Source organism: Nycticebus coucang, chromosome 18 (assembly GCF_027406575.1).
Source record: "Nycticebus coucang isolate mNycCou1 chromosome 18, mNycCou1.pri, whole genome shotgun sequence".
Taxonomy (NCBI): Eukaryota; Metazoa; Chordata; class Mammalia; order Primates; family Lorisidae; genus Nycticebus; species Nycticebus coucang.
The window spans coordinates 58,737,393-58,764,566 of NC_069797.1; the positions used below are offsets into that span (position 1 = coordinate 58,737,393).

The 27,174-nt window shown below is 41.0% G+C and overlaps 1 protein-coding gene across 1 annotated transcript in view; it reads right to left on the minus strand.

Annotated features, from left to right (window-relative positions):
* BRCA1 (BRCA1 DNA repair associated) overlaps window positions 1-27,174 on the minus strand; it is a 90,760-nt gene that overhangs the window by 46,362 nt on the left and 17,224 nt on the right. Inside the window, exons 4-12 of the mRNA XM_053568910.1 lie at window positions 23,216-23,293; window positions 21,939-22,027; window positions 20,105-20,244; window positions 18,159-18,264; window positions 16,816-16,861; window positions 13,695-13,771; window positions 12,762-12,878; window positions 8,862-8,947; window positions 2,382-2,550 (exon numbers count right to left, since the gene is read on the minus strand). Of these exons, the coding sequence (XP_053424885.1) occupies window positions 2,382-2,550; window positions 8,862-8,947; window positions 12,762-12,878; window positions 13,695-13,771; window positions 16,816-16,861; window positions 18,159-18,264; window positions 20,105-20,244; window positions 21,939-22,027; window positions 23,216-23,293 (908 nt within the window). The remainder of the gene's footprint in view (window positions 1-2,381; window positions 2,551-8,861; window positions 8,948-12,761; window positions 12,879-13,694; window positions 13,772-16,815; window positions 16,862-18,158; window positions 18,265-20,104; window positions 20,245-21,938; window positions 22,028-23,215; window positions 23,294-27,174) is intronic.

The window sequence follows — 27,174 nt, forward strand, 5'->3', positions numbered from 1 at the left end:
GTGATATTAAAGATCATGTAAGACAACATGAGAGAAAAACTGAAACTGGGTGAGCGGTATACAGGAACTTTCTATACTATCATTTCCCATAATTCTAATTTTATTCCAAAATAAAAAGTTTATCAAAAAGTAAGTAAAAAAAAAGTCATGAATACAGCAGAAGGTAAACACTACTTTTTTTCCAGGATTAAGAAGTTAGCTTGAGGCTGGGCATGGTGGCTCACGCCTGTAATCCCAGGACTTGAGAGGCCGAGGCAGGTGGATTGCCTGAGCTCATGGGTTCGAGACCAGCCTAAGCAAGAGTGAGACCTCATCTCAAAAAAATAGCTGGGCATTGTGATGGGCGCCTATAGTCCCAACTACTTGGGAAGTTGAGTCATGAGAATCACTTCAGCCCACGAGTTTGAGGTAGCTGTGAGCTATGATGCCACAGCACTCTACCAAGTGTGACAAAGTGAGACTCTGTCTCAAAAAAAAAAAAAGAAAAGAAAAGAAAAGAAAGTCTAGTCTGTTTTTAGACTGAAGATAGTGAAAGCAACCCAAAGAAGAGAAAGTATTAGAGATGGGTCTTCATTATCTGGGAGATAAACTAAATGAAGATACAGTTACAAAGAAAGCATTTCAGGAAATACATTTTGAAGCATTGCCATAGCAACAGAATTTCTAGCTTCTCATGCACCAGTTACAATTTTTCCCTGAAAATAAAAACACTGCAAAGCATGCTTGGGGACCAAAGGCCACTGTTGTGAATAATTAACAAGACTTGAGTTCCTATAAAGACTCAAAGGTCGTAGGGCCCCCAGCAGGTCTGTGAAAGAAAGTGCTGGAGAAAGAGCTTTAAGTTGGTCCGGTAGTGATTACAGAGGTAGTAATGAAGAATGAAGAGCACTTTGGGAAGGCTCAACACCATGGCCTATTTCTAAGCAGCAAGCTCCCTGTGTGGACCCCATGCATTTGCCCCATTTAAAAACCTACCTGATGTGTTTTCTCCTAATTAAAACCTCAAATTTTCATTTCACTTTCCTTTCCCATTTATGCCATGTTATTCCTCAGCACAGTGCTCATTTCTTATAGGAAGTCAGCTTTGGTGAATCCCAACTGCCTGGTTACTCCAATGGTAACCTCTCAGTATTCCATATGGACTTGTTAACAACTATACATTGTTAAAAAGCACCTAGCTCTGCTGCACAATTGGGCTTTCTGTAGAACAATGTGCAGTTCCTGAAGTATATGACATCCTTTCCCTATGATTCAGAAAGAATATGAAGTAAATCACTGTGATCTGACATCAGTGTTATAAGAAATATGTCCAAGAGGGTTTTTAAAATAGCTTTCAGAAATTATTGGGTTACCTGTTAGCTCCATTCCACTTAGCTTCCTAGTAGGAGGCAAGAACAATATTGTCTATCTCCTACGACCTCCTGCCGCATCTCTTCATTGCAGGTGTTCAGTCCGACAATGACATAACTATCTTGAGTCCCTTTGGCTAGTAAATTAGTTGTGAACAGGGAATAGAACCAAGGCTCCATAACTACCCATGGAGTGACCCAATAAATACATGCTGAGCGAAGACCACAAAGTATTGGATCTGGGGCTGGGGGAGGGTGCAGGGAATGGGTAAATTCACACCTAATGGGTACATCACACACTTTTTGGGTGAAGGACACACTTACTACTCTGACTTAAAATATACAAAAGGAAACAAAAAACTTGGCTAATAAAAAAAAAAGTCAGGGCAGCACCTGTGACTCAGTGAGTAGGGCGCTGGCCCATACACTGAAGGTGGGTTCAAACTGGGCCCTGGCCAAACTGCAACAAAAGATAGCCGGGTGTTGAGGCGGGCACCTGTGGTCCCAGCTACTTGGGAGGCTGAGGCAAGAGAATCGCCTAAGCCCAAGAGCTGGAGGTTGCTGTGAGCTGTGATGCCACCACTCTCTACTGAGGGCAACAAGTGAAACTCTGTCTCTTAAAAAAAAAAAAAAAAGTCAGAGTTAGGTCCCTACTTTTTAAGAGATAAAGGTTTAGGGAAGGAAAGAATTTTGCTAAACATAATAGTGTTTGGGGGCCAGACGTGGTGGCTCATGCCTATAATCTAGCACTCTGGGAGGCCAAGACAGGTGGATTGTTTGAGCTCAGGAGTTCGAGACTAGCCTGAACAAGAGTCAGAACTCATCGCTAAAAGTAGCCAGGTGTTGTAGAGGGGAGCTACATTCTCAGCTACCAGGGAGGCTGAGGTAAGAGGATCTCTTGCACCCAAGAGTTTGAGGTTGCTGTGAGCTCTAATGCCACAGCACTTTACCGAGGGCGACAAAGTCAGACTCTGTCTCAAAAAAAAAAAAAAAAGAAGAGAGAGATAATAGTGTTTGGCTTATATTACAAACCTTTTTCTGATGTGTTTTCCAGATTTAGGAGGTCCTCAGGGTCATAAGAGTCAGCTATGAGGGAAGGAGAGCTGTCAGAAGGCTGGCTCCCATGCTGCTCTAATACAGCTTCCAATTTGGCCATTTCCTGCTGAAGCTTTATCAGGTTATCTTGCATTGTATCCCTCTGCTACATAAATAAGAAATGACACCAAGAAAGTTATTTGAGAAATTTCCAAACTAAAGTGAAAATATGCCATCCTGATTAATTCTACCACAGGAATTGAAATCACCTAGTATGGAATTGAGTTCTGTCTTTTAATTCAATCACATTCATGCAATTAAAGTCCATGGAATTATTTTAGAGTGATATTAGTGGGAGAAAAAAAATCCTTAAACTCTTCCAAATAGACTTGCTTTACTGTGATGTCTTTTTTTTTTTTGGAGACAAAGTCTTGCTCTGCTCTCAGGTTGAGTGCTGTAGCATCATCATAGCTCACAGCAACCTTAAACTCTTAGGCTTAAGCAATCCTCCTCTCTCAGCCTCCTGAGTAGCTGGGAGTATAGGCGGCTGCCACCATGCGTGGCTAGTTTTTCTTTTTTTTTAGAGACAGTCTCACTTTGTTACCCTTGGTAGAGTGTCGTGGTGTTATAGCTCACAGCAACCTCTAGCTCTTGGGCTTAAGTGATTCTCTTGCCTCAGCCTCCCAAGCAGCTGGGTCCACAGGCACCCACGGCAACGCCGGCTATTTTTTGTTGTAGTTTGGCTGGGATCGCGTTTGAACCCACCATCCTGGGTATATGGCGCTGGCGTCCTACTCACTGAGCCAGAGGCGACGCCCTAGGTTTTCTATTTTTTATTTTTTTTTCTGAAACAGAATCTCACTTTGTCATCCTCAGTAAAGTGCTGTTGTGTAATAGCTCACAGCAACCTTAAACTCTTGGGTTCAAGTGATTCTCTTGTTTCAGCCTCCCTAGTAGCTGCAACTACTGGGTGCCATCACAACATCCAGCTATTTTTAGAACAGGGTCTCACTCTGGTGCAGGCTGGTCTTGAACTCCTGAGCTCAGGCAATCCACCTGCCTTTGCCTAGCAGTGCTAGGATTATAGGAGTGAGCCATCTCACCTGGTGTGGTCTCAAACTCCTGCACTCAAGCAGGAGCCAATCAGAGTGCCAGGATTATGATGTGAGCCAGCCAGCCTGGCCTTTTGAAGTTGGTTTTCTTTGAAAGCCAGAGAATAAAAAAATGATTAGGGTATTTAAGCACTATGGCTACTCAAAATTAGCATGAATCTGTTAACATTTTACATAGGCTATGTCTGAAAGAGATTGCATAAGATCCATAGGTTACTCCATTTTTAAGTAGGTCTAATGTTGAAAAAGCCTTCTGCCTATGACATTTTAGAAAAATACTATTAGTAATCCTACCTAGATTACTACCTCACCATTTCTGGGATTCTTTGGCTCTTTAGTTTCTAACAGAAAAAGCGAAGAGCTAATTCATAAATTTACCGATTTGGTTCATTAGACAACTATTTACTATACATTATGCACCAGTCATAATATCTTAGTGCTTGTGATACAGCCCTCGCAGTGCTATTCTAAATAGAATACCTAGAGGTCATTCAAGAGAGATGTGCTAGAGGGAAGGATCCAACAAAAAGAGCCTTAACAAAAGTCTGTAAGGACAGTTAATGTTTTTAAGTTAACATCAGTTCTTCTTGCTTATGAAGTTCCTGTTGTTTATTGTTTCATTTCAAGAAGAAATCTAAGTCTATGGTATTTCATAAACAAAGAATTTAGGTACTGAAATTTGCCAAAATACACATTTCTTCATCACATTTATTTATTTAGTTTCACTTTGTCACCCCTGGTAGAGGGCCATGGTGTTATAGCTCACAGCAACCTCAGATTCTTGGGCTTAAGCGATTCTCTTGCCTCAGCCTCCCAAATTGCTGGGACTACAGGTGCCCGCAACAATGCCCAGCTATTTTTTTTTTTTATTGTTGGGGATTCATTGAGGGTACAATAAGCCAGGATGCCCAGCTATTTTTATTTTTAGAGATGGGGGTCTTGCTCTAGCTCAGGCTGGTCCTGAACTCATGAGCTCAGGGGATCCGCCTCCCTCAGCCTCCCAAGTTCTGGGCTTACAATAGGCATGAGCCTCAGTACTTGGCATCACTTTTAGAAGGAACACCAGTGGTTAACAGCAAACCCAGGGGGTGGGGAAACACAGATTGTTTTAACCTGTTTCTTCTTCTGATCCTTGAAATTGACTTTGCCCTTTACTAAAAATAAGTTATCTTCTTTCTCCTGCTACACTGAGTTCATAGTTTTCAGGTTGTTATGACCAGAAAACTAATTCCCAGTTTCACAAGGATTTCCTCTACTACCCTGAGACTACTTTGTTGCCAGTGTCCACATCAACATCATTGCCACCACGTGGTACTCATGAGTTGTTACATCACTGATCAAACCCTAGCCACAGCCTTGCTTCAGAAAACCTGGAATGAAACCACAAACAGATATCTGACCAACGCTTCAGAAGCTGTATTAGTCACTACTATGGCAACCATCATCCTACCTGTGTGTGACCATAAATGGATCCGAAAATTAAAAACAAAGTAGTATTGGGAGAATTAGTTAGGTAACTTTACTTTGTGTTTTCCCAAAGGAATCACTTTATATATAACTTAAACAAATTCCCTGGCAGGAAAGTGGTTGAATAAATTAGGAGAACAAAACCAATAGCTTACCAAGACTCCTTGGTTCAAATTTTTTTTTTTGTAGAGACAGTTTCACTTTATTGCCCTCGGTAGAGTGCCGTGGCGTCACACAGCTCACAGCAACCTCCAACTCCTGGGCTTAGGAGATTCTCCTGCCTCAGCCTCCCGAGTAGGTGGGACTACAGGCGCCCGCCACAACGTCCGGCTATTTTTTTGTTGCAGTTTGGCCGGGGCTGGGCTTGAACCCGCCACCCTTGGTATATGGGGCCGGCGCCCTGCTCACTGAGCCACAGGTGCCGCCCTAAATTCTTAAGTGTTCTTTTAATTAGCTTTCCTCTTCTATTCCCAATATGCTACTCTGATCTCTATTTTTTGAGACAGAGTTTCATTATGTCGCCCTTGGTACAGTGCCATGGCATTACAGCTCACAGCAACCTCAGACTCTTGGGCTCAAGCAATTCTCTTGCCTCAGCCTCCCAAGTAGCTGGGACTACAGGTGCTAGCCACAACAGCTGGCTATTTTTTGGTTGTAGTTGTCATTGTTGATTAGCAGGCCCGAGCCAGGTTTGAACCCTCCAGCCCCAGTGTATGTGGCTGGTGCCCTAACCGCTGAGCTTTTTAAACAAAGCTATAGTGCTGCAGAAATTCCCTAAAAGCCATGTTTATGTCTTTTCCTTTCATAAGGACATTAGTGGTATACCAGTGCCCAGATAATAAAGTTAATATTTTCTGAACACTATGTAATTTTTAGCCATTCTTGCCTGAGGACAAAGTCCAAATTCCTAAGCATAGCATTGAAAATGTCCTTCACGGGTGGCACCTGTGGCTCAATGAGCAGGGCGCCAGCCCCACATACCAAGGGTGGCAGGTTCAAACCCAGCCCCGGCCAAACTGCAACAAAAAAAAATAGCTGGGCGTTGTGGCGGGCGCCTGTAGTCCCAGCTACTCGGGAGGCTGAGGCAGGAGAATCGCCTAAGCCCAGAAGTTGGAGGTTGCTGTGAGCTGTGTGACGCCACGGCACTCTACCGAGGGCAATAAAGTGAAACTGTCTCTACAAAAAAAAAAAATGTCCTTCACATCCTGATCTTATCTCTTATTGACCCACATCTTATCTCCTATTCCTTCCCCATGTGTTGTTTTCTAGTGACCCAGGACAACTTTGTGTTTCCTGAGCATTGCATGCTTCTGTGTCTTTACTTCAATTGCTGCCTCTCCTTTTTCCACTTGGAAAAATTCTTCTCATCTTTCAAGGCATAGTTTGAATGCCTCCTTAGGAAGTCCACATCAATAATCCATCCTCCATCAGCTATGGATGATCACTCACTACCTGATTTATACAGCTAAGGCATTAGTATACCTAAGTGGAACACATGAGATGGCAGGGATCTTTCCTTAACAATTTTTGTCTCCCCAGTGCCCAATTATACATAAAGTATTCAGTGAATGTCTAATGCAGAAATGGATTAATGAACAAATACAGTTAATTTGTCTTCCATTAAAAAAAAAAAAAAAAGATACTTGGTTTGGCTCCTGTAGGTCAGCGGCTAGGGCACCAGCCACATACACCAGAGCTGGTGGGGTCGAACCCAGCCCAGGCCTGCCAAACAACAATGACAACTACAACCAATAAATAGCCGGGTGTTGTGGCAGGTGCCTATAGTCCCAGCTACTCAGGAGGCTGAGGCAAGAGAATTGCTTAAGCCCAAGAGTTTGAGGTTGCTATGAGCTGTGATGCCAGGGTACTAGAGGGCAACACAGTGAGACTCTCTCTCTCAACAACAAAAAAGATACTAATGATACCAAATTAGGAATTCTCTATGTCCTATATCCTTTTCTTTGGTTCTCTCTCTCTCTGTTTTTTTTTTGAGACAGAGTCTCAGTTGCTCTGGGGTTGAGTGCCATGGCAACCTCAAACTCATGGGCTCAGGCAATTCTCTTGTTTCAGCCTCTTGAGTAGCTGGGACTACAGTTGCTTGCCACAACATCCAGGTACTTTTTAAGAGATGAGGTCTAGCACTTGCTCAGGCTGGTCTCAAACCTGTAAGCTCAGGCAATCCACCTGCCTCAGCCCCAGAGTGTTAGGATTATAGGTGTGAGTCACAGTGTGCGTTTGCCTTCTCTCTCTCTTTTTTTAAATTTTTATTTATTTATTTTTCTTTTCTTTTTTTTTTGTAGAGACAGAGTCTCACTTTATGGCCCTTGGTAGAGTGCCATGGCCTCACACAGCTCACAGCAATCTCCAACTCCTGGGCTTAAGCGATTCTCTTGCCTCAGCCTCCCGAGTAGCTGGGTCTACAGGCGCCCGCCACAACGCCCGGCTATTTTTTGGTTGCAGTTTGGCTGGGGCCGGCTTTGAACCCATCACCCTCGGTATATGGGGCCGGCGCCTTACCAACTGAGCCACAGGTGCCGCCCCTCTCTCTTTCTTTTTTTGTAGAGACAGAGTCTCACTTTATGGCCCTCCATAGAGTGCCGTAGCCTCACCCAGCTCACAGCAACCTCCAACTCCTGGGCTTAAGCGATTCTCTGGCCTCAGCCTCCCGAGTAGCTGGGACTACAGGCGCCCGCCACAACGCCCGGCTATTTTTTGGTTGCAGTTTGGCTGGGGCCGGGTTTGAACCTGCCACCCTCGGTATATGGGGCCGGCGCCCTACCCACTGAGCCACAGGCGCTGCCCTCTCTCTTTCTTTTTTAAAGACAGTCTCACTCTATCACCCTGGCTAGAGTGCAGTGGCACTATCATTGCTCACTGCAATCTCAAACTCCTGGGCTCAAGCAATCCTCCTGCCTTAGCCTCTGGAGTAGCTGGGACTACAGATGTGCAACACTGTGTCCAGCTAATTTTTTGTTTTTATTAGAGACAGGGTCTTGATCTTGCTCAAGCTGGACTTGAACTCATGATTTCAAGTGATCCTCCCACTTTCAGCCTCCCAGAGTGCTAGGATTATAGGTGTGAGCTACTGCACCTGGCCATTTTCCTTGGTTCTTTACAAAAGGGGAAAAATTCCACTTTAATCATTTTGTCTGTCTGTGTCACTCTGAATTTAAGTTAGCCTGAAATCTGACTTCAGTTGTTTTGATAGATGCTTGATGAAAAAACTATGCAAAATGGAACCTGAACAAATAAGACATCTCTGGGAATAAGATCAGTAATACAAAAAAGCAAGGAGCTAGTTTATTGAATGTCAAATATAATACATATGGCTAAGGTAGATGTAATCAGAAATTGGAACCTAAAACTTTAAAACACACAGGACAGAATTAGGTGACAGGCATATTGAGAGCCTTAAATCTATATCCAGAAAGGACTATAGGAACAGCAAACAGAAAAGGCCTCCTAAGTCTGTCTTTTCATCAATTTAGTCACCATTGAAATCCTGTAGAAGTGGAGAGACAATATTGGTGACAACTCAGGTACAGAATAGTCAATCATCTCAAAGGTTTCTTTGTGACTCTCATGGGCTTCAGGCCTAGAGGGATTTGCCCTTTACAGAGGATGGACAGTTGAAGACAACACCTCTGTACCTGTAGGTTTACCTCATTCCTTAAATTTAGTATTTAGCACTGTGTAGTGAGCGAAATGGTGTGTGTTTGTGACTATATGTATGAAATAAAAGACAGTATGCATCGCATCAAGGTATTTGTAACTGGATTTGATACCACATACAACTATTATGCCATTAATTCAAAGGGATGTAAGCAAATGTGAAAATATAGGATGTACACCACTGAATGCAAAGGATACCACACACATATCCACACGTACTTTTTACCTGAGTGGTTAAAATATCGCTCTGAGAGGACAGCCCTGAACAGTCTTCAGAGAAGCTTTCACTCCCATACCCAGATGCTGCTTCACCTTAAATAACAGAAACAGAAGTTCAGATGTAAAAACAGACTATAAACAGCATAACTTGCTGCATCTTTCTCTTCCCATTGGAAGGACAGGTTTTACTTTCACGTCACACATGATTAAGTTCCTTTGCTTTGGGACATCAGGATTTCCTCTCAGAAAATGAAAACTAGAAGCTCACCAATTAGGGCATTAAATCTCATTCAATCAGAGATGACATTCTAGCTGGGTCAAAGACTTTTGGCTTTTAAGGAAAAGCACCTTAGGAGGAATATGTTTTAAGTTTAAGAAGCAGTTACTTTGGGCGGCGCCTGTGGCTCAAGGAGTAGGGCGCCGGTCCCATATGCCGGAGGTGGCAGGTTCATACCCAGCCCCGGCCAAAAACCACAAAAAAAAAAAAAAAAAAAAAAAAAAAAAAAAAGCAGCAGTTACTTTAATTATACTCCACAAAAGGCAAAACCATTTAGCTCATTTCTATAAATAGACTGGGGCAAACACAAAAACCTGATTCCAATACCTAAGTCTGAATCCACACTTCGTTCTTCTTGGTAATTATCTTCTTCCAGGCTAGGTTCCCTTTCTTCATTATTTGAAACCAATTCATTGTCACTCAGAACTTCCTGGTTTTCTGTCTGATCCCTCATTTGTTTGGAAAGAGGATCAGACATCAAGAAAGGATCCTGGGTGTTTGTATTTGCAGTCAAGTCTTCTAATGCACTGCACTGTGAAGAAAACAAGCTAAAAGAACACTTGGCTTCCTCACTAAGGTGATGTTCCTGGGATGCCTTTGCCAGCATTACCTGGTTACTGCAGTCATTTAAGGTATTCTGCAAAGATACCAGGTTCTCTTCTGTTTTTCTAGACAGACACTCAGTGGCAATAGTGCTTTGTCTGGTAGACTGAGAAGATGTATTAGTTACTTTACCAAATAATAAGTGTTGGAAACAGGGAAGCTCTTCATCCTCACTAGGTATGTTCTCTTCTGAGGACTCTAATTTCCTAGCCTCTCTTTGGTGAGCCTGAGTCAAACGTGTATGGGGTAAAGGGCTAGGGCTCTTGCTGATCTCTCTTCTGATGACATTTTTGCTAAAAACAGATCTTTCCTTAATGTTATTTTCGGCAAAACTGGTATTTTCCTTTATTTCATCATCAACTAGTAGGTCATCAGGCGTCTCAGAACAAACCTGAGAAGCATGACTACTTCCCATAGATTGTTCTAGGTTATCTGAAATTAGACATGGAGAAAAATCTGGATTAACAGTTTGAACTACTCCATTTTCTTCTTGCCCTTTTATTTCAGGATGTTCACAATTACTTATAGCAAGACTTTGCTTATAGAGTTCAGGTTGCATAAGACCTAATCTAAGCACAGCATTCAACTTAGGTCCTCTGTTTTTATCTAGTTTTGCTTGAATGTTTTCACTACTGGAACCTACTTCATTAACACTGGAGCCCACTTCATTAGTACTAGAACTTACTTCATTGATACTTCTTGAACTGGCTTCTTTATAAGCACTTTCTCTGTTATTTTGGTTAATTGTACTCACTGTACTTGGAACGATGTTCTCACTTCCTACTCCTCTTTCAGGTAACACTGAATGTTCTTCAAACCTTTCCTCTGACAGGTTTGTATTACATTTAGTTTTAACAAATGGCCTGATGGGAGAAAGTGGTGGTATATGATAGGGGTTTTGTAAAATTCCAAGTTTATTTACAGTAATGGATTCAGTTTCATTGTCTCTGAACTGATTTGACAGACAAAACCTAGACGCTTCTTTGATGCTACGTTTAGCATAATCATCTGTTTTCTTATCTTTCTGACAAACTACAGAAAAGCCTGTATTGGTATTATTTGCCTGTATATGCTTGATTTTAGGCTCTTTCATTCCCGGATTTTCTTTTTGTTCACATTCAAGAATGACTTTTGAACCTTTTCTTAAGGACACAGAGTGGGCACAGACTGTTGCACATTCATTTCCTAGATTTGAAAACAGAGCAAATGAATGACGCTTTGAAACCTTGAATGTATTCTGTAAATACTGCGTATCAAGTTCACTGTCTTCCATTTCCATGCTTGTCTTTTGAATGTGGTTAATTTCATGTCTCAATGGAGCCTTATAGCCCTCTGTGTCATTTCTAGTATCTTTAGAGCAACCATGGATTAGTACCTTGGGGTTTTCAGTGGCTGCACACTGACTTGCATATTTATTTGGTGCTGTTTTCACCTTCCTTAAGAGTTTAACTTTCGGTAATGAGTTACTGTCCTGAGTACTATAATCAGTATCAGGTACCAATGAAATACTGGTGCTTTTTATAGATCTTTCTCCACTTTCAGTTTGCAAAACCCTTTCTCCACTTAACACTGGATCTTTGGTACTATTAGACACTTGAATTGTTTCTTCTAAGTTCTCTTCTGTTTTTTTTCTTTGAAGGCTAGGATTGACAAATTCTTGAAGTCTATTAGAACCTGAACAGTTAGTAAAAAAACTAGGTATATTTGTTAATGTCACTTCTGGGAAAGTATCACTGACATGTCTTTTACTTATTTGCTTATTTGGCTTGTTACTTTTCTTGACTCCAGTTGCAGGTTCTTTATCGTCCAGGAGTCTAGGCTTCCTGCTATGCCTGACTGGCATTTGGTCATAATTTTTTTCCTTTATTTCTTCACTGCTAGAACAATTGTCAATTTGTAGATCGGTATAATTAGGTGGCCTTGGATTTTTATGGACTACTAGTTTGAGTGCACGAATATGCCTGCTAGAAGACTTCTTCCTCAGTCTGTTCTTTTTAAGAGTTTTTGAATTATAAATATTTAATTCTAATTCCATATTATTTACACTGCTGCTTATAGGTACAGCTTTAGTTCTGAGAGCAGATTCTTTTTCCAATGATTCTGTTGAGTTAGCATTTTTTTCATTCTGAACATAATTACCTTTTGTTTCATTCTCATAACCACTATTAGTAATATTTACCACATGACCATTCTGCTCCACTTGGTTAGTTTCCCGATTTGTCTTTTCAGGTGTCTTTTGAACAACTGCCAAATCTGCCTTCTTGATAAAATCCTCAGGACAAAGACCTGATATAGTTCTCCTTTTACGTTTTAATTTATTTGTGAGGGGACTCTCTTGTGTTATCTGTGGCTTAGTAGCAACTGCTCCTATAATTAGACTTTCAGTTACATAGCTTAAGTTAAGGAGGCTTGCCTTCCTTTGATAAGTTTTCCCAAATATTTTATCTTCAATTTTACCCTTTATTGGTTTGGAGTGAACTCTTTCACTTTTACATATTATAGGATCATGAGGATCACTGGCCAGTAAGTCTATTTTCTCTGAAGAACTGGAATATCCATTTATTTCATTTGGAACTTCTAATGCTCCAGCTACTTCAGCATGTGATTCAGAACCCTCATCATGCGAGTCATCAGTTAACATTTCATCACTTCTAGAAAACCACTCATTAACTTTCTGAATGCTGCTATTTAGTGTTATCCGAGGAAAATCTTGGGTATCTCTAGGACTCTCAGAGCATGGAAATTTCTGCTTATTCCGTTCTTTTCTCCCATATGGGGGAAAAGTATTCAGATCTACCTTTTGCTCAGGGCTGCGAGTATTCCTATCATTGCATGTTTCCTTACTTTGAGCCCATCTGCTCTGTTGGCTCCTTGCTAAGCTAGGCTGTTTGCTTTTATCACAGAATTCAGCATTTTCTACATTCATTCTGTCTTTAATGAGTAATAAACTGCTGCTCTCATGCTGTAATGAGCTGGCATGAGTATTTTTGCCACATGGCTCCACATGCAAGTTTGAAACAGAACTACCCTGATACTTTTCTGGATACATCTCAGTTGCATGCTTCTCAATGGTGTTCAAATCCTTATTACTGGATTGATGATGTTCAATACTTGTTATGTCCTTCTCAGAAAACATACAAGTAGCTGAAAATACACAAAAATAACAAGGAGTTTAAAAATGGAATCATTATGGAAAAATGAATACTTAGTACAACTTGGAAGGAGAAATCAAGCAAATGGCTATATTCAGAGACACTAACCCCATAAGCTACCAAGTATACTGCAGATACAGTTTATTCTTTCATTTTATTCCTATTTACCTAGATATTTCCACTCAAGATCATTAAAATTTTAGTTTCAGAATTTCTCCTATGCATAAATCTAACCTATTTCCCTAACCTCATAGAGTAAATTAAAAGCAAACTATTTAGTCATTAGACACAGTTCTGATGTACTCTAAGGATTACTGGCCATAAAGTCTACTTAATACTCTATTCTATCCACAGGCTCATACTCCCTGTATTTAAAAACCAGTAGGCAACAGCCCGGGGTTGTGATGGGCACCTGTAGGCCCAGCTACTTGGGAGGCTGAAGCAAGAGAATCGCTTGAGCCCAAGAGTTTGAGGTTGCTGTGAGTTATGATGCCACAGCCCTCTACCGAGGCACAATGAGACTTTGCCTAAACAAAAAAAAACGGTAAGCAAAAGATGAAATACAAATACCAGAATTAAAAGTAAAGGGCAGCAATCAGTTGTGTAGGATACTAATATAATTGCATTAATCTAGTACCATTTAAAAATATCAAGCTGTACCATGTCATCTGAGAATGATATTCTAACTCTGCCAAGAGATTGTGTTAATTATAAAGGTCTGAAAAAGTCTTCAGAATAATCAAATTATAGTACTGTATCTACTCTATCTCTCTTCAGTGCCTGTTAAGTTGAGAAGGTTTGCCATTACCCTTCTTTGCAGAATCCAAACTGGATTTAACCCTGGCTCCTTGTGGGGTGATTCGTAATAGTTCTTGGTCTCCCATGCTATAGGAAAAAGACAGAAGTCCTAATGAGACACACTAGTTACCACAATTTGCCATGCATAATGCATTCCCAGAAATAATGTGCACCCGCCTTTTGGACCCAAACTTTTAGGAGAACAAGCCATGAAAAAGTGGCTGTCTCTCAACTAAAGAGACATCTGGGGAGGGCTAATGCTACTCGGAAGATGTGCACATCACACTGCCCCCCCACAGCTACCCACTCTCTGAAGGCTGCCCTTTCCTTCTCTCCCGAGAATCCGTCCCTCCATGCTACATTGGGACGGTGGCCAAGATGACCACATGAGTGTCCATGGCCAGCATGGCAGGAGCTTCTGAGGATACTCAGCATGTTGCAACCAGGCAGGTTCCTGGGGCCTGCTAGGGGCTCTTGGTCTCCTTGGTAGCCGAGCTTTAGGCATTGGTCCTCATCTCACAGGGCAGCTGCCTGTCTCACCAGCCCCACCACTGTCCCCTTCCACCCATGGCACTCAGCAGACTTCTCAGGCCTACTCCAGTGAAATACAGATTCTCCTGGACTGGAACCCCATGCTCCCTGCAGGCCCAGGCAGGAGGGCATGGCAGCCCTGGGAGGCCCTCTGGGCTGCCCGACTCCCAAACCATACTAGTTATGCATAATGCACATGCTTATTTTTCCCTTAAAAATTTGGGCAAAAAACCCCCACATTATACACAGCAAAATACAGGGTATATGCTCATAGATCTATAAAAAGAGCAAGATCAAATATCTTAGCTCATGCAGTAAGCTGACCAATCTGATTCACTTATTTAAACCTGTTCTCTTTCAGTAACTTCAGTTGAAATGGAATGGTAAAAGACTGAGTACACACAAAAATCAGAGCAGTAGAACATTGCTACAATCAGAACATTGTATTATTGACATGCAAATGATAGCCAAATTCAAATAATTGCCAAAAGTTAGTTTAGTTTTCTTTCTTTCTTTTTTTTTGGACAAAGTTTTATTATGTCACCCTCAGTAGAGTGCCGTGGTGTCACAGCTCAGAGCAACCTCAAACTCCTGGGCTTAAGCGATTCTCCTGCCTCAGCCTCCCGAGCAGCTAGGACTACAGGTGCCCACCACAGCGCCTGCCCATTTTTTGTTGCAGTTGTCATTATTGTTTAGCTGGCCCGGGCTGGGTTCAAACCCACCACCCTTGCTGTAAGTGGCCAGTGCTGTAACCACTGTGCTACGGGCACTGAGCCCCAAAAGTTAGTTTTTAAAAACACTTATATATATACATATATGTATACACACATACATATATATATTTGAGACAGAGTCTCAAGCTGTCGCACTGGGTAAAATACCGTGGTGTTATAGCTTACAGCAACCTCCACCTCTTGGGCTCAAGTGATCTTCTTGCGTCAGTTTTTCTACTTTTAGTAGAGACAGGGTCTCACTTTTGCTCAGGCTGGTCTTAAACTTGTGAGCTCAAGTAACCCACCCCCTTTGAGCCACCACGCCCAAACAAATATAGCTTACTATCCAAATTAAGATATATCTTAGGCTCGGCATCCGTAGCTCAGTGGTTAGGGCACCGGCCACATGCACAGAAGCTGGTGGGTTTAAACCTGGCCCGGGGCCTGCTAAACAAGGACAACTACAAAAAAAAAAAAAAAAAAAAGGCCAGGCATTTTGGCGTGAGTACCTATAGTCCCAGCTACTTGGGAGGCTGAGGCAAGAGAATTGCTTAAGCCCAGGAGTTTGAGGTTGCAGTGAGCTGTGTTACTATAGCAATCTACCAAGGCATGACATAGTGGGACTGTCTCAAAAAAAAAAAAAAAAAAAAAAGATGATCTTAATATCCAAATAGGATGGAGGAGACATCCCAATAGAATGCAAAGACCTTACTACATTGCTTTCAGTGCTTTTTTTCAGACTAAAAATAACTTCTCAATTGTTTAGGAAAGTCATTTGTAAACAAAAACTGACAATGACACCATTATAGTTCAGATCTGATCTTAGACAAAATCAATGAATAATTCCTAAGGAAACAATATAGCAGGTAACACAGTTAGGGACTGCTTGTGGATTATCACATAACTTATACAAAGTATGAGATATAGGTGGAAATCAGGAACAGAGGAAGGAATTGAAAATGGAGACCTCTAACATTTTCTTCAGCCATGATTACCACTGTGTCAATATTACTTTAAACATATGAGTATTCAGCTAGAGAAGAACAATCTGCTAGAAGCAAGTATGTACATGCACAGAGTTCCACGGTTATGTTAAACTCCTCTGAACAGGCTCAGCGCCCATAGTTCAGTGGTTAGGGCGCCAGCCACATATACCGGAACTGGTGGGTTAGAACCTGGCCTGGGCCTGCTAAAGAACAACAATGACGGGCGGCACCTGTGGCTCAGTCAGTAGGGTGCCGGCCCCATATACCGAGGGTGGCAGGTTCAAACCCGGCCCCGGCCAAACTGCAACCAAAAAATAGCCGGGCGTTGTGGCGGGCGCCTGTAGTCCCAGCTACTCGGGAGGCTGAGGCAAGAGAATCACTTAAGCCCAGGAGTTGGAGGTTGCTGTGAGCTGTGTGAGGCCATGGCACTCTACCGAGGGCTATAAAGTGAGACTCTGTCTCTACAAAAAAAAAAAAAAAAAGAACAACTATGACAACTACAACCAAAAAATAGTCAGATGTTGTGGTGGGCACCTGTAATCACAGCTACTTGGGAAGCTGAGGCAAGAGAATCACTTAAGCCCAAGAGTTTGGGGTTGCTGTGAGCTGTGACGCCACAGCACTCTACCGAGGGTGACATAGTGAGACTGTCTCAAAAAAAAAAAAAAAAAACCCTACCAAAAAACAGAAAAACAAAAGACCTCCTCTGAACATTACTAATTAATAAATCAAACAAGCAAACAAAAAGGAAATTTCTTCAGCTACATGTGTAATATCAGGGGATTAAACTAGATGATTTTTGAGGGTTCTTCTAATACCATGGTTCCAATATAGAAAAACATCAATCTTTAGTATTAGCAAGGAAAATACCAGTTTCATAGACAAAGGCTATTTGACTTACCTGTAATAACTTGCCTTATTAACTGTATCTTCAGAAGAATCAGATCCTAAAAAAATTTACCCCCAATCCCCCCAAAAACAAGTCAGTAAAAGGTTTTTTACTGAAAGGGCTAAACTCAAAAGATGTACTTGTTAAAAAAAAATTTAGTTGTTGCAAAACAGGTACTTATTCATTTAGAAATATTTACTGTGCCTCATCTATAAAATAAATATAACAGTAATAACTCCAGAGGATTGACAGACATCTTAAATGAGTTATATAAGAGAAGCACAATAGGGCCTAGAATAAAGTACCTTTAAATATTAAGTACTATAATATTTAAATTAGACAACTCTGTTGTCTAAGAGTTTATGATCTTAAGGGGGAAAAACACACACAAGAAATTTCAATAAAATCTATTAAGTATTATGGTAGATGTGATGCTTAGGAGTTCAAAATATGGCCACCCTTTCCAATTATAAACATAATCTAATAAGCCAACTAGAGACACTCTTTTGAACTCTGAGTTCAGTTCTTTTCTTTGGAGACATGAGTGGAAGATAAGTAAACTATGAGAGAATACAGGTTTTATTTTACTTCAATTTTTTGAGACAGGATCTCATTTAGTCACCAAGGCTAGTGTGCAGTTAAAGCAATTCTCCAGCCTCAGCCTCCTGAGTAGCTGAGACTACATACACATCCATACCTCCAGTTTGTAAGATAGGTCTCACTATGTTGTCAGGCTGATCTTGAACTCCTGGCCTCAAGTGATCCTCTACCCTTGATCTCCCACAGTGCTAACATTAGAGGCACTGAGTCACTAGGCCCAGACATTAGCTCCTCTTAAAATGGTTCCTCATCTAGAATAATAAATATTGCATCCCTCTAAATATTGCTATAATCCATCATGTTCTTTCTTTTTTTTTTTTTTGTAGAGACAGAGTCTCACTTTACTGCCCTCGGTAGAGTGCTGTGGCGTCACACAGCTCACAGCAACCTCCAGCTCTTGGGCTTATGTGATTCTCTTGCCTCAGCCTCCCAAGCAGCTGGGACTACAGGTGCCCGCCACAACGCCTGGCTAATGTTCTTTCTTTATTGCTACTCTCTATCTTTCCAAAATAATACTATACATACTTAAACCAGGCATCTTTTTTTTGCTCCCTTTATAAAGTAACATTTCTCAAGGTGGGAACCACATCCTTTAGATTATTTATAACTCACCAAAGGGCTGGTAAAATTCACTTTCTAAAGCTCTCTACTACATGCATAAGTATGACCAGAGTTTTTGGCCTATACTAGCAAAACTATAAGATAAGCAATCCACCAATTATTATTCTAAACGTAAAAAAATCTGAGACCCTTACCCAATTCAATGTAGACAGATTTATTCTGAGGTTGTATCTGTTGCTTTGTCCTCAGAGATCTCACAATTCCAAGGTTGGAGAGTCGGACACTAAGATTGGTTTCCTGCTAAGCAGTACATTAAAGAATGTTCAACCAATTTTTGGCCATTTCTATGCTTTTTGTCTGAAGACACTTAAGGCCACAGACAAAACATATCAACCATAATCAGTCAGCTAAAATTTATCACACCTGGACAATCTCCTAGAAAACTACACCAAAATGTCTGCATTGTTTTTTTTTTTTTTTTTTTTTGAGACAGAGTCTCACTTTGTCACCCTCAGTAGAGTCCTGTACCGTTATAGCTTATAGCAACCTCCAACTCTTGGGCTCAAGTGATTTTCTTGCCTCAGCCTCCCAAATAGCTGGGACTACAGGCGCCCGCCACAGCACCCAGCTATTTTTTTTTGTTTTTGGCTGGGGCTAGGTTTGAACCTGCCACCTCCGGCATATGGGACCAGCGCCCTACTCCTTGAGCCACAGGCGCCATCCAAAATGTCTGCATTTTATATGATTTGAATTTCTTTGGTCTGTCTGTTGTTTTAAATTTTTCAAAACTGATTTTATATTATCTGTGTAATCTTATAAAGTATTAAAATAGCATATTTTGAGGCTGATATTTGATACACATTTCCTATCACATTTTTTTTTTTTTTTTGGTAGAGACAGAGCCTCACTTTATGGCCCTCGGTAGAGTGCCGTGGCCTCACACAGCTCACAGCAACCTCCAACTCCTGGGCTTAAGCGATTCTCTTGCCTCAGCCTCCTGAGTAGCTGGGACTACAGGCGCCCGCCACAACGCCTGGCTATTTTTTGGTTGCAGTTTGGCCGGGGCCGGGCTTGAACCCGCCACCCTCGGTATATGGGGCCAGTGCCTTGCCGACTGAGCCACAGGTGCCGCCCTCCTATCACATTTGATAACAGGGTTGGACACTAAGATAAATTTCTAAAAAGGAAAAATGACAACAATAAAATCACTACATTCCTAAGAATAGTAAGTAAAAGAATAGTTAAAAGCCCAACATTACTTTGACAAAGCTATTCTTCCTTTTTAGCCCTTGTATATCTCCAGAAAAACAAATGCTAGTATCATGAGAACCATTTCTTTTAAGATCCCCACTATTCATTTACATATCAGTAATGACAGAGCAAATCACTCCATTTGTACGACAATTACATTTAAGTTGAAGTAATTTTCTTTTTTTTTTTTTTTTTGTAGAGACAGAGTCTCACTTTATGGCCCTTGGTAGAGTGCCGTGGCCTCACACAGCTCATAGCAACCTCCAACTCCTGGGCTTAAGCGATTCTCTTGCCTCAGCCTCCCGAGTAGCTGGGACTACAGGCGCCTGCCACAACGCCCGGCTAGAAGTAATTTTCTTTTTTTTTTTTGTTTTTTGGCCGGGGCTGGGTTTGAACCCGCCACCTCCGGCATATGGGACTGGCGCCCTACCCCTTGAGCCACAGGCGCCACCCTAGAAGTAATTTTCAAATGACTAAAAACATCAGTGACCTGGTGGCTATTTTAGATAAACAACAGAGCAAATAAAGGTCTAACGTAGGAGAAGGGCCTGCATGTCTTTTTCTCTCTCTTTTTGTTAATTTTTGAGATGGGTATCTTCCTCTGCTGTCCAGGCTAGTCTTGAACTCCTGTGTAATTCTCCTGCCTCAGCCTCCCAAGTAGTTGGGACTATAGGCACATCTACCTTGCCTCCTCTTGACCACACCAGATACCTTGATTTCAAAATTCTTCTAACTCTTATTGATTAGGGTACTTTTCCAACTACTTTATTCATTATCTTCCCTTCTTTACTGACTTTGTATATGGTCCATAAATCCATAATGATCTAGAACATTCACCAACTCACAATGCTCAATAAAAATATGTCAGAATAGATGAAAATGGTTTTACCAAGGTAGGATTTTCATGTTCACTCTGTCGAATTCTTTTGGTACGGTTTCTGTAGCCCATACTTTGAATGATAGATATTTCATCCTTTAGAAGTTCAGGAGAGTTATTTCCCTTTTTTTCAAAATTATAACTGTTTGCAACTGTAAATTATAAGAGAACATGTTATTTCTGTAGTCATAAAAAATGTATGCATTGTAATTAAACCAAGAGAAACCCTGTGTATGTTCTTTATTATGTTAAGACAAAGCATAAGGGGTACCTCTAATTTTTTTTTTTTTTTTGAGATAGAGTCTCAACTCTGTCACCCAGGGTAGAGTATTCTGATATCAAAGATCACAGCAACCTCAAAATCCTGAATTCAAGTGATTCTCTTGCCTCAGCCTCCCAAGTAGCTGAGACTGCAGGCCCTACCAGGCGTGGCTACTTTTTTCTATTTTTTAGTAGAGATGGGGTCTTGTATCTTGCTTAGGCTGCTCTAGAACTCGTGAGCTCAAGGGATCTAACTGCCTCAGTCTCCCAGAGCGCTAGGATTATAGGTGTGAGTGACTGCGCCCAACCAATAGCTTTTTTTTTTAGAGCCAGAGTCTCACTTTATCACCCTCAGTAGAGTGCCGTGGCCTCACACAGCTCACAGCAACCTCCAACTCCTGGGCTTAGGCAATTCTCTTGCCTCAGCCTCCAGAGTAGCTGGGACCACAGGCATCCACCACAACGCCCGGCTATTTTGTTGTTGTTGTAGTTTGGCTGGGGTTGGGTTTGAACCCACCACGCCAGTGCCCTACCCACTGGGCCACCAGCGCCGCCCAACTTTTATTTTCTTTATTTATTCATCTTTTTTTTTTTTTTTTGGGACAGAGTCTCAGTCTGTTACCCTAGGTAGAGTGCCTTGGCATCAGAGCTCACAGCAACCTAAAACTCCTGGGCTCAGGTGACACTTGCCTCAGCCTCTTGAGTAGTTGGAACTATAAGCAACCTCCACAATGCCTGGCTAGTTTTTTCTATTCTTAGTAGAGATGGGGTATCCCACTAGCTCAGGCTGCTCTCAAATTCCTGAGCTCAGGTGATCCACCTGCCTTGGCCTGACCTCCACCAATATTTTTAAAAATCAATATTAGAAATTCTACTCTTTGAAAATGAAAAAGTAAACATAGACCATCAAAGTTATTTTTAGTCCTTGCTTTCTATCTGCTATTAATTCAGTATTTCACAAATCAAAGACACTAATAATGTTACATGCATCATTATTTTCTGTACCACTAAGAAAGAAAGCACGTTTTATTTATTTGTATTTTTTGAGACAGAATCTCACTCTTTCACCCGGATTGGATTGCAGTGGTGCTAATGTAGGTCGCTACAATCTCCACTTCCTGGGCTCAAGTGATGATCCTCTTGCCTCCTGAGTTGCTGAAAGTATAGGCACATATGAACATACTTGGCTATTTCTTTTTTTTTTTTCTGGTAGAGATGGCAGCCTCACTGTGTTGCTCACTATGAGCTCCTAGCCTTAAGAGATCCTCTCTCGTTGGCTTCCCAAGTGTGAGGATTACCATACCCAGCCCATAAACACACCAGATTAAACAATGGCACACCATTGATAGTAAAATGGCTCCCAATTTCAGAGATGTTAAGATGTGAAAAATGTACATCTTAGGAGTGATAAAATAAGGTGTGAGGCCAGTCGTAATTATTTTAAAAATAGATTACAGATATAGAGCTAAAATTAACCTAAACCAAAAGGTCTTATTAGCTAGTCATAGAAAATAACCATACAAACTTCCTGAGTTTTTATGGACAGCTACTTGAGCATTGGCTTCTGGGGATATTCAACACTTACACTGTAATCCTGTGTCAAGCTCAAAAGCATGAATGATTTTCAATAGCTCTTCAACGAGTTGACCAAATCTTGTACTTTCTTGTAGGCTTCTGAAATTAAATTGTTTCAGGGACATACTCAGCAAGTGATTATTAACTTTTTAAAGTCACTAAAATAAGGAAAGACATGTAGACAAATAAAACAAAATGCAGCAATAGTAAAAAACTTATGTTCCAAGAACAGAGCCATCAATAATATTACACTATCATTGATATCAGAATAAACTGTGTGATGGTATTGATTAATTTTATAATTTGTCACTCATTTAAATCTAACAAGAGCCCCAAACTATCTGTTATAATCTTACCCTGAATCCAAAGTAGATATAAATTCACTGTATAGTGAACTCACAACTCTTAACATCTGAACCCTCTCCAATTCCTCACAACTAGCTTTATTTCTCAGGGATTTCTGTCAAACGATAATGATATCATTTTGAAAACATAGATAACAATGTCCAGTGAGAGATTTGGGTTTGGAAAAGTGGAAGGAAAATATAATCCATTCATTCCCGAGTACCTACTATGTACCAAATATTGGAAAGACAATACTGATCGAGGCAAAGTCACTACCCTAGTAGAATGTACATTGTGGCAGAAGAGAAGCAAAATATATAAATATATTATGTTTGTAAATAAATGCAATGAAGAAAAATAAAAGCAAGATTAGCAATGGGGTAGGGTGACGAAATCCTTCATTAGATAAGACTGTAGGTACATAAACTACAAAAAAAGACAATATGTTGCTAATTTTTGTATATGGCAGATGTCCCATAAAATGTTCAGGAAAATAGTTTAGAAAAAAAAAAAGAAAATAGTTTAGAAATGATTTCCTCTGCTCAAAACACTTTTTTTTTTTTTTTTTGTAGAGACAGAGTCTCACTTTATGGCCCTCGGTGGAGTGCCATGGCCCACACAGCTCACAGCAACCTCCAACTCCTGGGCTTAAGTGATTCTCTTGCCTCAGCCTCCAGAGTAGCTGCGACTACAGGCGCCCGCCACAACGCCCGGCTATTTTTTTTTGGTTGCAGTTCAGCCGGGGCCGGGTTTGAACCCGCCACCCTCGGTATATGGGGCCGGCGCCTTACCGACTGAGCCACAGGCACCGCCTCAAAACACTTTTATACATGTTTCTGTTGATGAATGGTTTTATAGGAATACCAGCTATATTATTAAAGAATTTCTACTTTTTCCTGCTGCTGTTGCTTCCAACCTCCCATCATTACCCAAATTATATACCTTTTGGTTATATCATTCTTACACAAAGGACACTGTGAAGGCCCTTTCTTCTGGTTGAGAAGTTTCAACATACAAAATCTGTAAATTGTAAAGAAAAGAACAATTCAAGTTATTTTCTTTTATAGAGAGAGTATTCAAAAAGTAAATAACTATGAAAAGATAATATCACAAGACCCCGTAAAAGCCAATTAAAAGGTAATGGCAGGTAAATAACAACCAATGGTTTTATAATTGTTTTTAAATGCTGAATAAGCAAAAACCCAAACTATATAGCAATGATCTATGAAAACTGATCTTAATGGATATGGCTTACTGTTATAACCAAATAAAACTTAAAAGTTAATATGGCATATTTAATTATATATTTGTAATTATTTCATGCTATATAATCAGACATAAATGGTTAAGTAGTTCATGTAAAATTATTCTAATTAGTTCAAAAACTCAGCATCTCACCACAAATCTGCAGTAATCAAGACAATGTAAGAATGTAAGGATAGATATATATAATGTATCAATGGAATAGAACGGGGAGTCTACAAATAAACTCATACATACATCAATTGATATTCGACAATGATACCAAGACAATTAAATGAGGGAAAGAATAGTATATTGTTTTTTTTTTTAGAGACAGAGTCTCACTCTATTGCCCTCGGTAGAGTGTCCTAGCATCATAGCTCACAGCAACCTCCAACTCCTGGGCTTAGGAGATTCTCTTGCCTTAGCCTCCTGAGTAGCTGGGACTATAGGTGCCTGTCACATCGCCCGGCTATTTTTGTTGCAGTTTGGCCGGGGCCGGGTTCGAACCCGCCACTCTTGGTATATGGGACCAGTGCCCTACCCACTGAGCCACAGGAGCCACCCAGAATAGTTTTTTTTAAACAGATGGTGTTGGGATAACTAGATATCCACACTTAAAAGAATGAAGTCAGACTCCTATCTCACATCAACGCACAAAAATTAACTCGAAATGGACCATAAACCAGAAGTAGAGAGCAGTGGTTATCATTAAAGCAGTGATTTACTCATATAATAAATATTTACTATATGTCTGGTGCTGTTTTAGATGCAGGGGGTTTAATGGAAAAGCAAAATAGAATATAAAGAACATAATATTCTGGTGAGGTGGGTGACTAGGTAGGGCATAAATAGGAGACATTGACACTGAGGAGAGCCAGGAAAGAAAAGATTAAGGGGACTGAAAGTCATTGGAGGCTTGGCACCTGTGGCTCATGCGGCTAAAGGTGCCAGCCACATGCACCTGACTGGTGGGTTCGAATCTAGCCCAGGCCCACCAAACAACAATAATGGCTACAACCAAAAAATAGCTGAGCATTGGGGGGGCGATAGCTTGAGGCTCTGTCTCAAAAAAAAAGAAAAGAAGTCATTGGAAACAGTGAGCATTAGAAAGCAATTAGCATTAGCATGTTTTACTGGCCAGATCCTTTAACATGTACAACTCTCTCTTAAACCTTGAAGTGTTATTTTCATTTTACTATAGACACTTGTCCCTGATCAAACAGTAATCAAGTGGTGAAGGTGATACTGAATCCAGGATTAAATTGCAGCAAAGCCCACAATCTTTCTTCTTTGGCAGAGAAACTAAGTCTAGAGAGATACCCATAATCTTTCTACCAGACACAATGAATGTAGGTAGGTATGAACAAAAAGATTCAGGGGTCCTTCTCTACCTGTACAGATACTTCAAGTGCCACACTGTACTCAACAATGACTCTCTACATAGTCTGGGGGAAGAGGGTGTCAAAAAGCTACCTGCATAGTACCTAAATATCCTTTAAAGACACAGACGAGAGGGTGGCGCCTCTGGCTCAAAGGAGTAGGGCGCCAGCCCCATATGCCGGAGGTGGCGGGTTCTAACCCAGCCCCAGCCAAAAAACTGCAAAAAAAAAAAAAAACCACAGATGAGAGGCTATCACTTTTTGAGAAGATATAAATATGTATGCATTCTAGTATGAGATCAAGGAGGCATCAGTATATTATCCTGGCAAATGGTGCAACTGAATAATTCAGAGCAGGGGTAGAGAGAGAATTCCCCATTATTCTCCAGAATACAGTGGAGAGACAAGCTAAGTTGTATTATCTTCTAGTCTATACAACAATTTTACAAATAATACATGGGAACTAGGTATGCAGAAATTAACCAACATGAGGACTCTAATCTTTCTTCATGCTGGAAAAAGAAGAGATGCATAAAAGTTGTTAAAGTCAAAAGGCAGGGTGGTGCCTGTGGCTCATTTGAGTAGGGCACCGGCCCCATATACCGAGGGTGGCGGGTTCGAACCCGGCCCCAGCCAAAATGCAACAAAAAACAGCTGGGTGTTGTGGCGGACTCCTGTAGTCCCAGCTACTTGGAAGGCTGAGGCAAGAGAATCGCCTACATCCAAGAGCTGGAGTTTGCTATAAGCTGTGACGCAATGGGCCATGGCACTCTACCGAGGGCAACGAAATCAGACTGTTTCTAAAAAATAAATAAATATAGTCAAAAGGCAAAATGAACTTGTATATTACTTGAAGACTGAGCTAAGTAAAACACTGACATTAAGATAACAGTGGCTTATCTTTCAGGTCTCCGAAAAAGAATTCATTAAAATCTGTTTTAGAGCTCCGTGGTATCTATGTAATATACCAATTAAATGAGAATGCATGCTTAAGTTCTACTGGAGGTTCTCAACATAAAGTTCTGAGACAAGTTTTGCTCTTTTTAAATTTGTAAAACTCAATGCTTACAATACATTTTAAAGCAAACACAGTATCTGAAGGGTGGCTTCACCTTTTTAAGAAAAAGCTGATGAGGCCTGCGCAGTGACTCATGCCTATAATCCTAGCACTCTGGGAGGCTGAGACAGGCAGATTGCTTGAGCTCAGCCTGATCAAGAGCCAGACCCCATTTTTAAAAATGAGCAGGCGCTGTGGCAGGCACCTGTAGTCCCAGCTACTTGGGAGGCAGAGGCAAGAGGGATCACTTGAGCCCAAGAGTTTGAGATTGCTGTGAACTATGATGCCATAGGACTCTATTAAGGGCAACAAAGTGAGACACTGTCTCAAAAAAAAAAAGCTGATGGAAAATAATCAGTAAATCAATGCCACAAACCAATTATAGGTACTTTTCAGAGTACTTTTATCTTTCCTTCCTTTTTGTTTTAAAACACCTATATATATCCTGACCAGTTTAACAATGTTGTGGAAAACTCATCCCAGAGTGCTGGGATGATTACAGGCGTGATCCACCACCCAGCCATATCTAATTTTGTTAATGTTTATCCAAATCTGTCCTGGCAGGGAGAAATAAATAAATAATTCTAAGTCTAGGCAAAATAAACACAGGCTGATTTTTGGCTAGGCTCCTGAGAGACTATGTCAGGCTATTTGCTAGATTCTCTATTTCTTGACTATTTCTGACAAACTAGTCCATTACTGGAGTCCAGAATTCCCTGATATTATGATCTAAAGTATCTGGCCATCAAACCGCCCTGTCATCAACCCACTGTTAATCTGGGTTTCTTCAGTTAGCTGATCCCAAGACTTGCCTTACTTAGTCTAACTGGTCTTTAGACATTAGTCATCCCTGGTGTGGTCCATCTTACTATCTGCCCAAGAAATCTACAGGAAGGTCATTGCTCCAAAGAACTTCTCAAATTTTAACATACATGGGTGGTGCCTGTGGCTCAAGGAGTAGGGCGCCGGACCCATATGCCGGAGGTGGCGGGTTCAAACCTAGCCCTGGCCAAAAACAAAAAAAAACAAACAAACAAATTTTAACATACATAGAATCTCCTGGGGATCTTGTTAAAATGGAGGTTTGGGGTAGGGCTAAGATTCTAGCAAGCACCTATGTGATGCTGTTGCTGCTAACCCATGAGCCCCACTTTAATAGTAAGTTCTGTGGGTGAACAATAGGGAAATTAGGATTATGGAAATACAGTTAGATTCTAGCT